This window comes from Lepidochelys olivacea (genome assembly GCF_965140295.1).
Source record: "Lepidochelys olivacea isolate rLepOli2 genome assembly, chromosome: 1".
In the NCBI taxonomy this organism is placed as follows: Eukaryota; Metazoa; Chordata; order Testudines; family Cheloniidae; genus Lepidochelys; species Lepidochelys olivacea.
The window spans coordinates 170,976,554-170,991,520 of NC_140411.1; the positions used below are offsets into that span (position 1 = coordinate 170,976,554).

General features: G+C 40.4%; 1 protein-coding gene across 3 annotated transcripts in view; it reads left to right on the forward strand.

Annotated features, from left to right (window-relative positions):
* Positions 1 to 14,384, forward strand: part of CYYR1 (cysteine and tyrosine rich 1) — a 106,754-nt gene extending 92,370 nt beyond the window's left edge. For 2 of the 3 annotated variants that reach the window (XR_014709451.1, XM_084613613.1), the window contains 2 exons: positions 3,307 to 3,444; positions 12,641 to 14,384. Coding sequence is in view for 2 of the 3 variants with exons in the window: in XM_084613613.1 (XP_084469739.1) it covers positions 3,307 to 3,410 (104 nt within the window). In the remaining variant the exon portion in view is untranslated. Of the gene's footprint in view, positions 1 to 3,306; positions 3,524 to 12,640 lie in introns of those variants that run through there. The other variant, XM_084613611.1, reaches the window with a different exon arrangement.
* Positions 14,385 to 14,967: the final 583 nt, after the last annotated feature.

Consider the following 14,967-nt stretch of genomic DNA (forward strand, 5'->3'; position numbering starts at 1 on the left):
TCGGGTGCCCAACTGGAAGTACTCCTGGCCTGACTTTCAGAAGCACTGAGCACCTGAAGCTGGGCACCTCAGGAAAAAAAATCAGGCTGAAGGTGCCTCAATTTGGATAGCTAATTCCCCGAGGCACCCAAAATCAGTGGCCACTTCTAAAACTTTTTGTCTAGGTTCCTGGGCAAGGCTTGCAGCTTTTAGAGGTGGTGAGCCAGTGATTTGATCAATATCTAAGCTATTTACATTATATGTTCTCAAAACACTAAGCATCGTTTTTCATTCTCCATTGTCCTGTTTTCCTCTCCCTTTTCCCCTAAGGGCAAGGGTCAAAGCAGATGTTGCTCCCTCATACAGTGTCCATGGTCATTCCTAATCAAACCTAAACTACAGCCATAATAAACAAAAAGTGAAAAGTCATCCAAAATATCATGTTAGTTATAGAACAAGTGACATTTTCAATCACTCAAAATGAAGAACAGTTGTCAGCTTTTTGCTCAGTCAAATGTGATGACATTATAAGAGCTTCTCTCCTCAGTTTCTTGCTGTCCCCTCCCCTGCCTCTCTGCCTCATTAATCCATCCTCATTAGACTCATAAAGACTCATAGACTTATAGGCTTTAAGGCCAGAAGGGGCCATTGGGATCAACTAGTCTGACCACCTGCAGGTCACAGGCCACCCACCCACTCACTCCTGTAATAGACACATAACCTCTGGATGATTTAAAGACTTCATGTTACAGAGAAGCCACCATTTACTCTAGTTTAAACCTGCAAGTGACCCGTGCCCGATGCTGTAGAGGAAGGTAAAAAATCCTCAGGATGTCTGCCAATCTGACCTGGGGGGAAATTCCTTCCCAACACCAAATATGGTGATCAGTTGAACCCTGAGTATGTGGGCAAGACCCATCAGCCAAACATCTGCGAAAGAATTCTCTGCAGTAACTTAGTGTCCCATCTCCAGCCATTGGAGATATTTGTTATTAGTAGTCCCAAACGCAGGCATACCAATATACCAATGCAGGCAATCTTATCATACCCTCCTCTCCAGAAATGTATCAAGCTCAGTCTTGAAGCCAGTTAGGTTTTTTGCCCCACCGCTCTCCTTGGAAGGCTGTTCCAGAACTTCACCCCTCTGATGGCTAGAATCCTTTGTATAATTTCAAGCCTAAACTTATTGATGGCCAATTTATATCCTTGATTCAATTCCCAGCTCTGCTACAGTTTTCACATGTGACCTGTGCTATTGATTAAGTTCTCCAGGAAGTGTAGAAACTTCCTGGAAACTTTAGATGCAATCTTTGGTTTCCTGGGACATTTTCTGCTGAGGAGTAGAAACAAAGAAGTGCGAGACAGGGCAGTCATAGGCTGCAGCTATGCAAAGCAGTAAAACTGGAGAAATGGCCTGAAGTAAATAGGGCAAAATTCAATCAGGACAAATCCAAAGTACTCCACTTAGGAAGGACCAATCATTTGCACACATACAAAATGGGAAATGAGTGCTTAGGAAGGAGTACTGCGGAAAGGGATCTGGGGGTCATAGTAGACCCCAAGCTAAATATAAGTCAACAGTGTAACGCTGTTGCAAAAAAGGCAAACATCATTCTGGGATGTATTAGCAGGAGTGTTATAAGCAAGACACAAGAAGTCACTCTTCTGCACTTCTCCACACTGATTACACCTCAAATGGAGTATCATGTCCAGTTCTGGGCCCCACAGTTCAGGAAGGATGTGGACAAATTAGAGAGAGACCAGAGAAGAGCGACAAAAATGATTAAAGGTCTAGAAAACATGGCCTATGAGGGAAGACTGAAAAAAATTGGGTTTGTTTAGTCTGGAAAAAAGAAGACTGAGAGGGGACACAATAACAGTTTTCAAGTACGTAAAAGGTGGTTACAAGGAGGAGGAAGAAAAATTGTTTTTCTTAACCTCTGAGGATAGGACAAGAAGCAATGGGCTTAAATTGCAGCAAGGGTAGTTTAGGTTGGACATTAGGAAAAACTTCCTAACTGTCAGGGTGGTTAAGCACTGGAATAAATAGCCTAGGGAGGTTGTGGAATCTCCATCATTGGAGATTTTTAAGAGCAGGTTAGACAAATACCTGTTAGGGATCATCTAGATAATACTTAGTTCTGCCATGAGTGCAGGGGACTGGACTCGATGACCTTTCGAGGTGCCTTCCAATTCAATGATTGTATGATTCTATGATTTAGGCTCAGTCTCTGTATGGGCCACCTTCCTCTCTGATGTTACTTCATTACAAAAGGAGTTACCCACTGTTTTAGCCCAATGACAGCATTTCATTTTTATCCCAAATGTGTTACCTTGCATTTGCTCACACTTTCTACATGAATATGTGTGCACATTCAAACTCGTCTCCTGATACATTTTTCAGTAGGTTCTGTCAGACTAGGCATTATAAATGCCAGTGTCATAGACTTAGCATCTCAGACATTTTAGGGTTAAAATGCCAGTCAAGTTGTATACAAAGATACATATTTTTAACAAAATATGGTACAAATCAGTTAAGCCTTTAAGAGAGGCATTTCAAGTAGGTCCAAATTTGTCATCTTCTTGTTTAATCTTTAAAGATTTTATTTTGACCAATAGTTTTTCTCCTTCCTTCTACTCTTTTTCTTCACTGTAATCTTTCTATTTAATTTTTTTCCTCAAGAATCAAATTGAATTCATAATCCCAATATAAGAAGACCAAAAAGTAGAGCAGGTCAAATAATTTGTAACAAAACTGTGTTTTATTGGCTACATAGAGCGGCTGATTTGGAACCACTCTGTAATAATTTATGAATATTGTGTGTTGGCTTGGTTATTGAGATGCTTGCTGTATGAATATATTGAGTTAAATCAACTAGGCTGCCTGGACAAACAGGCAGGAATGAAAAAGAAAGGCTCAAAATAAGCCACTTCTCTGCAAACACTTGAGAGTTGTTAAGGCGAAATGCCAGACCTAAATGCTTTTGCAATTCCGGTTCAATCTCCTGCTGAGCCTACAAACTAGTAATGACCTGAAGGGTCACAGCTGGGGAACACAGAAGAACACAAGATCCCTGAAAGGATTAAAATGAACCTTCTCTTATGGGAAGCGGGGTAGTTTTTTGGGGAAAATCAGAATGAAACGCAAGCACCCACTGAATGAAACATATGCCTACTTCAGTTACCATCATGGGATGGTAAGCCTTCAGCTAAGGTAAACTGTGGACTTTTTAAAAATCCTTTTTCTCTAAATGCTTTGTTATATCTGTTAAAATAAACAATTCTCTGGTTTTTGAGAAGACTGTCTGGTCATTATATTCACCACAGGTCACAGATTTCCAAAGAGAAGAACTTCAGGTTCTGAACACAGTTGGACCTGCAAAGTAACCACTGTTGACAGATCGTGCCCTGTGTTACAGCACCCTGTGTAAGAGGGAGAGAAGTGCACAGTTCCACACATAAGAGGTAATGAGGCCTGTCACACTCAGAGAGACCAGCATGTGGACAGAGATCCAGCTAACCCAGTAACCTCCATGACGCATAAGTCACATGGTGCTTGGATACATGGATTCTAAGAGCATAATTCTTAGAATCTTGTTTCCAGAATGTATGCTCCCAGTTATGAATTTGAAATTATGGAAAGCAAATAAAATTGGCATGTGACCTGTCAAAGCAAAATTCTAAAACATTTGAATGAATATTCATGTGAATTTTTTTCAGTATTTATTCAGCTCTGCTAAAGAAACTTGTTCTGACTTCCTCATTCTCCTTGTTGAAAGAAATAGGTTTCAGTAAGGGCAGCTTGTGAGACTGGGATCTGCGATGTTTGTGTCAGTCTTTTGAATTCTAATTAAATATTGAAGAGAAAAAGGAAACTTGGCAGACAATTGCACTTACTGTGGACTAATGTCATTCAGTTTGTTTGAAGAAAAATGTTCTAAAACAGCTGAGAAACTGATCTTAACTTTGAAAACCACCACTGAGCACTCCCTGGCCAACTACTCTTTGCTTTATCCTCAACAGTGGAAAATTAAGTTTTCAGAGTAGCAGCCATGTTACTCTGTATCCACAAAAAGAAAAGGAGTACTTGTGGCACCTTAAAGACTAACAAATTTATTTGACCATAAGCTTTCGTGAGCTACAGCTCACTTCATCAGATGCATCCAATGAATTGAACTGTAGGTCACGAAAGCTTATGCTCAAATAAATTTTTAGTCTCTAAGGTGTCACAAGTCCTCCTTTTCTTTTTAGTGGAAAATTAACACTACTAAAACATCAGATTTATTGCAATGACGACTGAAGATCTTACGTTAATGTTCTCTCCGACATTGCAATATGACTCCTGGCTTTTGAGGGGCAATATCTTTGTTGTTTCAAACCATCTTAGATACTAATTGGTAGGTGGCCAGCTGGCAGGTTTATCCTGAATATTGCACTAAATTGGTTAATCTGTGCTATATTTAAACAGTGGCAGCAGCTAGATTTTTCACTTACTGATTTTTCAGACTCTACTAGCTTTTTGAAACAGGCATCTTTCCTTCTCTTCATAGTAATTGATTCCAAACCAGTATCTAGTAAGATTACACAAATGCATCTCCAGTGATTATTGCTACCACGGCCAGAGCAAATAAAAGAGTTACCAGTTCTTCCTCTTCCAGGAGGACAGAAGTACTTATGCTTTGCTGGAGTCTTCTGCCTATTCTTCCTGTATGCTCCAGACCCTCCTGTACTTCCTCAAATGAAGATTAGCAGCATTCAATAAATAAATACCACTAAAATCCTTCTAGTTACTTGAAACACTAGTGCAACAAACTGTACAAAAAGGAAAAATTGTGTCTTGGGAAAATCTTTCTGTGCCCCATTTCAGGCGTTCTCAAACTTCATTGCATCGCAACTCCCTTCTGACAACAAAAATTACTTCACGACCCCCAGGAGCGGGACCAAAGCCCAAGCTTCACTGCTCTGGGCAAGGGAGCCAAAGCTGAAGCTCAAGGGCTTCAGCCCCAGGCAGGGGGCCTGCAACCCTGAGCCCTGCCGCCCAGGACTGAAGCTCTCGACTTTGGCTTCGGCCCTGGGTAGTGTGGCTCGAGCTTCAGCCCTGGGCCCCAGCAAGTCTAAGCCAGCCTTGGCGACCGCATTCAAAGGGAGTCACAACCCACTTAGGGACCCTGACCCACAGTTTGAGAACTGCTGCCCTATTCCACTCCTTGGGTTTATTTCTTCATTCATCTCAATCAGTGAAAGTCAAGAATAACTATACCGAGGTTAACGGAGCTACACTTAGGTAAGTGAGATGAGACTCAGGCTTCCCATAGTCCCACTAAACTTCATCCCTCTCTGCTTTATTTTTTCTTTTGCCCTATGCTTACCTCGATGAGTCAGATCCTAGGCCAATATAGCAATTTGCATCTGCTGAATGAGGATCTGCTCTCATCCCAAGTTTCTTTCTAAGGTTGGGGCAGCCTCCCAATCAGCAAGCTAGAAGCCCAATTTGTCTACTTTTTCATATCTCTGCTACAAACCTCCCTGTTCCATGACATCAGCCTGTTCTAGTCTTCACACGCAGCTCCACTATCCACCTCTTGTGTTAATTGTACTATTTCCTTCTAGACTAATTTCTGATGAGCTTGTATCTTATTTTCTGTCCTCGCTGTATTTTTACTGCTGTTCAGTGCTTTGTGCATCTAAAATGTAATATAAAAATAAAACCCTAAAATTCAGTTGAATTGGCTATTATGAATGCACAGGAGCTACTGTTCGTAACATTTGCTTAATGATTAACAGATTAAATCTTCTTCTGACAATATGATTAATACCACTGCTGCCAATGAAAGGGCCTCTTGTAACGGTTCATCTGCCTTTTGGTTATAAGCCCTGAAAGTCCATTTTTTACCCAGTTATTTAATCTCTTCACTCTTTCAAATTGCATCAGGCTGAACTTTGGAATATGACTCATCAACCTTTTCTTAAAGAGAAGGTCACCCCTCAGGAGGACAGAGGATCACCATGGCTTTTGACTTTGTTACAATAAGAAAAGTAGACAATGAGAGGCTAATTCATACTAAGACAGGGACAAAAGTCTGGAATCAGACTTCTCTAGTTAATCCATTACTGCTTTGGATCCAGAAAATATGGGTATCATTAGAACAATGCATAGGCTGGCAGGCTGGCTTCTTGTAGTCTTTGATCTCTGTGAGATGCCTCTTATAGAATTAACATGTCTGAATTATTTTCACAGAAACAAAATTTAAATCTGAGATTCTTGTAAACTGTAAAAAATGTCACCTGAAAAGGAAACAAATGTCTTGGGTGACTGCTATTCTGTACTGTAAATTAAAACAAAAGGAAAGCAAATGCCTCTCCAGAAAGCTCAGATTCCCATCCTCATGATGGTACAGATCGAGGATGCAGAACGCTTCAGTAGTACCCAAGGAAATTTAAACAACAAGGAGTCCGGTGACACCTTAAAGACTAACAGATTTATTTGGGCATAAGTTTTGTGGGTAAAAAACTCACTTCTCCAGATGCATGGAGTGAAAATTACAGATGAAGGCATTATTATACTGACACATGAAGAGAAGGGAGTTACCTCACAAGTGGAGAACCACTGCTGACAGGACCAATTCAATCAGGGTGGATGTAGTCCACTCTCAGTAATTGATGACGAGCTGTCAATTCTAGGAGAGGGAAAGATGCTTTTGCAGTAAGCCAGCCACTCCCAGTCCCTATTCAAGCCCAAATTAATGGTATTAAATTTGCAAATGAATTTTAGTTCTGCAATTTCGCTTTGAAGTCTGTTTCTGAAGTTTTTTTGTTAAAGTATAGCTACTTTTAAATCTGTTATAGAATGTCAAGGAAGATTGTTCTCCTACTGGCTTTTGTATGTTACCATTCCTGATGTCCGATTTGTGTCCATTTAGTCTTTTCATAGAGACTGTCCAGCGTGCCGTGGTTGAGCTTTGTGACTTTGTCCTCACCCACAACCATTTCAGATTTGGGGACAATGTATACCTTCAAGTCAATGGCACTGCTATGGGTACCCGCATTGCCCCACAGTATGCCAACATTTTTATGGCTGACTTAGAACAACGCTTCCTCAGCTCTCGTCCCCTAGCACCCCTCCTCTACTTGCGCTACATTGATGACATCTTCATCATATGGACTCTCGGGAAGGAGGCCCTTGAAGAATTCCACCTGGATTTCAACAATTTCCACCCCACCATCAACCTCAGCCTGGACCAGTCCACACATGAGATCCACTTTCTGTACACTACAGTGCAAATTATCGATGGTCACATAAACACCATCCTATACCAGAAACCTACTGACCGCTATACTTACCTACATGCCTCCAGCTTCCATCCAGGACACATCAGACGAGCCATTGTCTACAGCCAAGACCTAAGATACAACCGAATTTGCTCCAATCCCTCAGACAGAGACAAACACCTATAAGATCTTTATCAAGCATTCTTAAAACTACAATACCCACCTGGGGAAGTGAGGAAACAGATTGACAGAGCGAGACGGGTACCCAGAAGTCACCTGCTACAGGACAGGCCCAACAAGGAAAATAACAGAATACCACTGGCCATCACATACAGCCCCCAGCTAAAACCTCTCCAGCACATCATCAACGATCTACAACCAGTCCTGGAAAACGATCCCTCACTCTCACAGACCTTGGGAGGCAGGCCAGTCCTCACTTACAGACAGCCCCCCAGCCTGAAGCAAATAGTCACAAGCAACTACACACCACATCACAGAAACACTAACCCAGGAACCAATCCCTGTAACAAACCTCATTGCCTGCTCTGTCCCCATACTACTACATAGCGACACCATCAGAGGACCCAACAACATCAGCCACACCATCAGGGACTCATTCACCCGCACATCTACTAATGTGATATATGCCATCATGTGCTAGCAATGCCCCTCTGCCATGTACATTGTCCAAACCGGACAGTCTCTATGTAAAAGAATATATGGACACAAATCAGACATCAGGAATGGTAACATACAAAAGCCAGTAGGAGAACACTTCAATCTTCCTTGACATTCTATAACAGATTTAAAAGTAGCCATATTTGAACAAAAACCCTTCAGAAACAGACTTCAAAGCGAAACTGCCAAACTAAAATTCATTTGCAAATTTAACACCATTAATTTGGGCTTGAATAGGGACTGGGAGTGGCTGGCTCACTACAAAAGCAACTTTGTCTCTCCTGGAATTGACACTTCGTCATCAGTTATTGGGAGTGGACTACATCCACTCTGATTGAATTGGCCGTGTCAACACTGGTTCTCCACTTGTGAGGTAACTCCCTTCTCTTCATGTGTAAGTACAATAATGCCTTCATCTGTAATTTTTACTCCATGCATCTGAAGTGTGTTTTTTACCCATGAAAGCTTATGCCCAAATAAATCTATTAGTCTTTAAGGTGCCACCAGACTCCTTGTTATTTTTGTGGATACAGACTAACACGGCTACCCCCTGATAAGGAAATTAATTTTTTCTATTTTCTTCCCTGCTACTCTGATTCAGTAAACCCCTTCTCAGAAGCTAATCATGTTAAGTGCTTTAGCTTATACTAGATGTGATAGTGGGTAGTCCCATCTAGGTCTAACAGCTGACTCATTCTCATACGTCAGGTTTCAGAGTAACAGCCGTGTTAGTCTGTATTCGCAAAAAGAAAAGGAGTACTTGTGGCACCTTAGAGACTAACCAATTTATTTGAGCATAAGCTTTCGTGAGCTGCTCACGAAAGCTTATGCTCAAATAAATTGGTTAGTCTCTAAGGTGCCACAAGTACTCCGTCTCATACGTCAGCTAATGATCAAAGGGTTAATTTATATTCAGAATACTAAATGTGAAATACCTCAATTTCAACACCAATTTTTTTTAGGAATAAATGATATTGTAGACAGTACAACCGCTTTTGAACCCAAAAGAGGAACCATTACCATGAGAGCTCTCTGTGTCCCAACTTCTCTAATAAAGGAAGTCAATATATTCCTCAGGATTGAGAAGCCAGGAGGAGGAGGAGTTTCTTCAGTTATTCAAAAGCCAGAGGCAGGGATATTGTATGTTGCACAAGAGGTTCCGAAATAAAGACGCTCTGATCTATACATCAGTTTGGTCATTCTCATGTCACCCTAATGGCCAGCTTTTGTGCTGGAATCATCTTCTCAATTATCAAAAGAATCAATCAATATGGACCACATACTGAAGAATCTTTCTGGGCTTTAGTTACTATTACAGTTACTACATGTAAGGGAGGAAAGCATCTTTGGAATCATTAAACACCTTTCATGTTGATAGAAAAAGTAATTGCAGAAAGGCTCTTCAGAAGTCATTAAAATAGCTGTAGATATTTTTGAATCAGACACTTGTGTTACAAGAAGATATTTCAGAGAAGAGAGTTGGAGCCACTTTAATGCACATACTCATCAAATAAGCCCGCAATTTGTTTATGATAGATATCCAGCTTTGCAAACCTAATGCCAATGAGATCAAATAGCTGATAGCCTGAAATTTGATCAAGGGAGACATTCTATGTGGACAAGTAATTAAATTGGCTTATCTAGTGAAGAAATAAATCAATGTTTTGCAAACTCCACTCAGAAGTCCACATCCTATTTGTCAGATTCGGTCATAGACAGTATTTAAGTTCGTGTTTGCCACATACTAGATATGGGCTCAAAATTGAAAATTCTGGATATTCATTTAAATTTTGAACAGTGCAAAGTCAAAGTTCGGTGAGTGCTGAGAATCCAAGGTTTTGATTCACCCCATTATATAGATAGGTGCCATTTGTAAAATTTGAATCTAGACCCCTGGAGTGAAATCTTGACCCTATTGTAGTTAATATGTTTTACCATTGTCTTAAATGAGGTTAGAATTTTACCTCAGTTTTTGGTTTGAGGGAGGGTCCATCTCTAATGTATGTGGGTTTTGCATCTAATCAGGATCTTTTCATCTGATCACTAGGGAGCATCTCCCAAATCTGAGAGCTAACACACTAGGAGTGCCCAATGCCAGATGGCATGCTGTTATGATATTTACCCAGAATGTAGCATATACTGTATCACTGGAAAACTAATACCCCACTGATCATTAACATTCTTACATGATGTCCATATAGTAATCCCACAAAGAACTTTACAGAGGTGCTGGAAATATGTGACTAAAAGGTACTTAAACTAGACATGTCAGAGGGAGTTGATAAACGAGTTTTCTCCAGACAAAGGAAAGAGGACAACATCTCAAACCAGCTGTGGCCAAATTCTGTGGGCTATTCATTTGTATCAGAGGTTGTTGCAGGAAGAGATCATTTGCACTGTAAAAACCACCAGCAGGGGAGGAACCAGCGTGGTGTCTACACCCATCCAGGGAAAGGAACTTTATCTGGGTACACACTTCAGAAGAATGCATTTCAAAGATTAACTGGACTATAAAGAGAGGGGGAGAGAACCCTTAAGTTATCCTTCACCTGCGGAGTCAAAGAAATTGAGCACTTTGAGCTCTGTGAAGGGTCTTAGCCAGAGAGTCTGGTCAGCAGTGTTCCCTCTAAGTTATGCACCTGCATGGCCGCACAACAGTCCATCAAGTGCCGTGCACTCGATTATTACAGCTGCACACCTCCTCCTCAGCGATTTGTGTTCAGTGCCCCTCCCTCCACTGCTCTGCTGCCAGGCTGCTCCTGCCCTCTGCTTTGGAGCCATCCCTGGTCAGCTGCTTCGAGGAGTCTCCTGTTTGCTGTGCAGAATGGAAGGAGTGCTGATGTTAGGTGTCCCCCTCCTCCAACCTCTCCCCTCCACCCATGTACCCATCTCTGCAGAGCAGTGGGCGGGAGCAGGGACAGGGCTCAGGAGTGAGATGGAGCTGCTGGCGGCTGTTCCTGTGTTTGAACAAGCCTTTAGACTGGTGAGTGCTGCTCTGCTTAAAGTGACAGTGCACAATCTCCTATACACTTCCCCAAAACACACACACTCTCTCTCTCTCTCACTGTCTCTGTCTCACACACACACATACACCCTGCCTGTCTGTCTGTCTCTCATTCTCATATACATACACACACACACACATTGTCTTTTTCACACTCACCTCCCAACACATACTTTTGGCGGTGTGGTTGGTGTTACTTCTTGGTACTTCCTGCAATGCACATATGTTCTCTGTAATTTTATTCTTTCAGAGTGCTGTTATTTTAGTTTTTTGACTGGTCTGTCCATTTCATAATTTTATTTCTCTCTTCTACTTAAATTTAATGCGTTGACTAGTGAGTTCTAAAATGCCTACCCTGTCCTGACTGGAGTAATTATCATTATTACTTTTATTATCATATTGTGCTTTGTCATTCATTATTTAAAGTAGTACAATCAAATAATAGTACCCTTCCAGAATGTAACTTTAGCCTGTACTAACCTTAGAAGTGCCAGTTTAAAAAACATTAGTTAAATAAATAACTTTAGATACTGTGCAGATGAAAGTTGCTTGTTTTCAAATTGTATTTTTAGTTATATCTGTAAAATAACTTAAAATTTGCACAAAAATAAATGCAGTATATATAGGTTTTTTGTTTCAACTGGTGGTGCACATCTGCACATTACTTCAATATTATTGGCGCACATAACAAAATTCATTCTGCACATGGGTCGAAAAAATTAGAGGGAACATTGCCGTCAGCCATGCTGGAAAAAAGACTTGGTTAGAGCTAGTTTGTTAATTCAGGTTTTAGTCTTAGAAGTGTATTTTTACTTTTGTTTGCTTGTAACCCTTTCTATCATTACTCCTTATACTTGGCATCACTTAAACTTGTTTTAGCTTTACTACAAACCAGTTCAGTGCTTTGATTAAAATAGAGTGTTTGTTAACCCCAGTTAAGGTAATAAGCTGCTGAGTGCTGACTCTCTGAGGGAGGAGAGAACTTAATAACCTCCATGAGTGCTCAGTAAGAGGGCTGGACACTGAGAGAGACACCTCTGAAGAACTTGTGAGCTGGGTTCATTGATTGTTGCCTGCGGGGCAAGGTTTGGATGGGCAGCACCCTGAAGAGTTTGCTGGCAAAGCAGACAAGTTGGTGTGTGAGGGAGCTGATACATAGCTTAGCAGCAGCAAAACTCTCAACTGCTGGGGCAAAGAGGGGTAACAGAGTAACTCACAATTCTGGGAAGTCCAGCAGATTGTCAAACATTATCCACTAACACTGAAAATAGAATTTGGCTGCAAGTATTCATCTTAAAATCATAGAACCACAGGGTTAGAAGGGACCACAAGGGTCTTGCTCAGTTCGTGCATTTTTTTTGTCAGGTCACTATCATCTTAACACCTTAAAATTATAAGAGGGCCGCGAATGGACTACCCCGGCAGTCAGTGACCCTTGTGCCATTAAAGAAAAAAAAAATTAAGAACTAAATCTCTCAAGTTGCTTAAGCTACATAGATGACAAGGGAAGATTGAGACTATTAAACTGATCGTGTATATCAGCTAGATAACTATGCTATCAGCATTCTCTCACTGAAACATTTTGCAGGTGGCAGAAGGTTTCCTATGTATAAAAAACAGAGTAATCCCAGAGGGAGGTGGTGCCCCTTTGCTTTTTAGGGACTGGGGTGTGTTTGCTTTGCCTATCACTTTCTTTATTTTCTTCTCCAGGTCATGGGATAGATGAATGTTAAGCCTATTGAGTCTTGAGTTATAGTATTTCTCAGGTTCAACAATGTGCCCAGGATGGTCCAGGATTTGGTGTTTGTCTAATTATCTTATACTCTTTCTGCTGGTCCTACTCACTAATAAAGAGGACGGGATTCATCGAACAACAACACCTCACCTCAGTTGAGCTTTTCGAGCTGACCTCAGGGGACCAGAGATTCTGCCAGCCTGAGGAAGTAGCAACAACTTTGACCTGAAGCTGACAACAATCATTACCCTCTAAGTGCTGTTGGGTTTTTGTTATTGTTTAGGTTTTTTTCTATCTTCTGGCTCTGTTAAGTTGGGGAAATGACTTGATAAACCACCAGCTTTGGTTAGCACTTTTCTTAAAGTGATGAAAGTGTTAAGAAAGGAAAATCTGGTTAGAATTTTGCCCTGGTGGTTTAAATAAATATAGAAGGTTTACATTGTGCGTGGGGTTAAGAAGCTAAACCTTAAACCATGGCAGAAAATCTGAAATATTTTAGCATTAGTTCTTAGCACTAACTACTACAGGAATCTAAGTAACATCTAATGTAGCCATATTATGTGTGTACACATGTAGAGATAGCAATTTTCAGTATATTGGTCATGAGGCAGTGTCTACTAAAATTCTGCAAGAATTCCATAGAGTTGAAGCCAATCTAGCCTCAGTATTTTTTTATTTGTTAGGACTTAGGCAAGTTTCTGCTTCAGGAAGCCAGAGAATTTTCATTAAGTCTGGCTCAGTGCTGGCAATAGTTGTATTACTAGATATCCTACTTAACAAAACTTGTTTTTCAAATTCTCCACTATATATAAACTTTGTGTGCATTAAACCATTGCTGTTGCTTAATTAGATACACCAGTAGATTCCCCGGAATATACGGCCAACAGTTTCTTTAGCTTGATACCTGCAGTTACTTGTGTCTCTTGGCATTTCATTCTTTTTTGTTAGGAGAAAATCTCCTCAGCATTGAGGTGAGTCACTGCTCAACTTGCCTTTGACCATCTGTCAAAGCCTAAATGTGATATACAGTGTGTGGTGCAGGCCCCAAATTAAAGGGAGAGAGAAAATTATTCACGTATTAAAATGCTGTGGAATTCATTCATTTGGCGTCATTAACTTTCTATAACCTCAGTTTTATGATTTTGCATTTCTAATGTAAATTATTGTCAAACATGAAAGTGAAGGGACACTGGAGTAAAGTGAAATGTAGATAATTTTGGAGTTTAAATGAGTGTTGTCCCTAAAAATGTGGCACAGTTGAGAAGTATGCTTTGCAATGCTTTTTAATTTTTTTCTTGTTTTGCTCAATATCTTTGCAAAAAAAAAGTGACAAAACTGTGGCAATCCATATAGAAATCTTCTGAAGAACCCCTGTAACAGACACTGCCTGCTAATGGGAGCTGTGTGTACAGATCTGTGAGGAATAGATGCCTTAATCATCACCAACTTCTGCCTTATGGTTCTCTGAAGTGGTCTGTAATTCAGCCCTCTGTCTGTTAAACACATTTTATGTTTGATATAATTTCTTAATTATCCCACAAAATATGTGAGAAAACTGCTCATCTGTCTAGGGAGTGGAGATTAAAATTAAAACTGTCACAGTTTTCTTCTACATTGTGTGGGTGTCAGCTTAAAAACTAATATGGAGCAGACAAATATCAACAGAGATGTCAGCAAAACCAGTCATTACAACAGCTGGAATAGTAGTTATTTCCTTTTTTCTGTGAAAGTGTTTTCTCAGTCTGTCTGTAGGTAATAATAAATCCGTTTAAATACATTTTGTGTTCATTGCCTGACATTGACTCGGGAATGTTTAATCTCTCACTACTAAATGGTATTTATGTTTTAAGAAGTAAGGGTGAAAAAATCCTATTTCTTTTAGCTCCAGTGTTGAGGGAAACAGTGACACCTCCCACGCATTTGTCCTTTTTGGGGTCAGTAAGAAGCACCTGTAGAAATTCAGTCTTTGAATATGCTAAGAATCTGGTTATTGCACGTAGGTTGTGGCACTGATTGTTTCATTATTTATTTCTTTGGTTTTCTTCCCATACATTAACATTTTGCAGGTCATAGCCTGTTAATTCAAGATGAGGAGCAGATGATATTTTCCCTCCCTAGTTCAGCAGAGAACAGCTGTTGCATGGCAAGACTCTCTGGTTAATAAAATAAATAAATAGAAATAGGGTGATATTTATAGCAGTAGTTCAACCAGGAGCACTAACAAGAAATTACCCAGGCTGGTATCCATGGGTTAATTGACACTGACCATCACAGATGTGCTTTCCAATTAGCCTTTGGATAA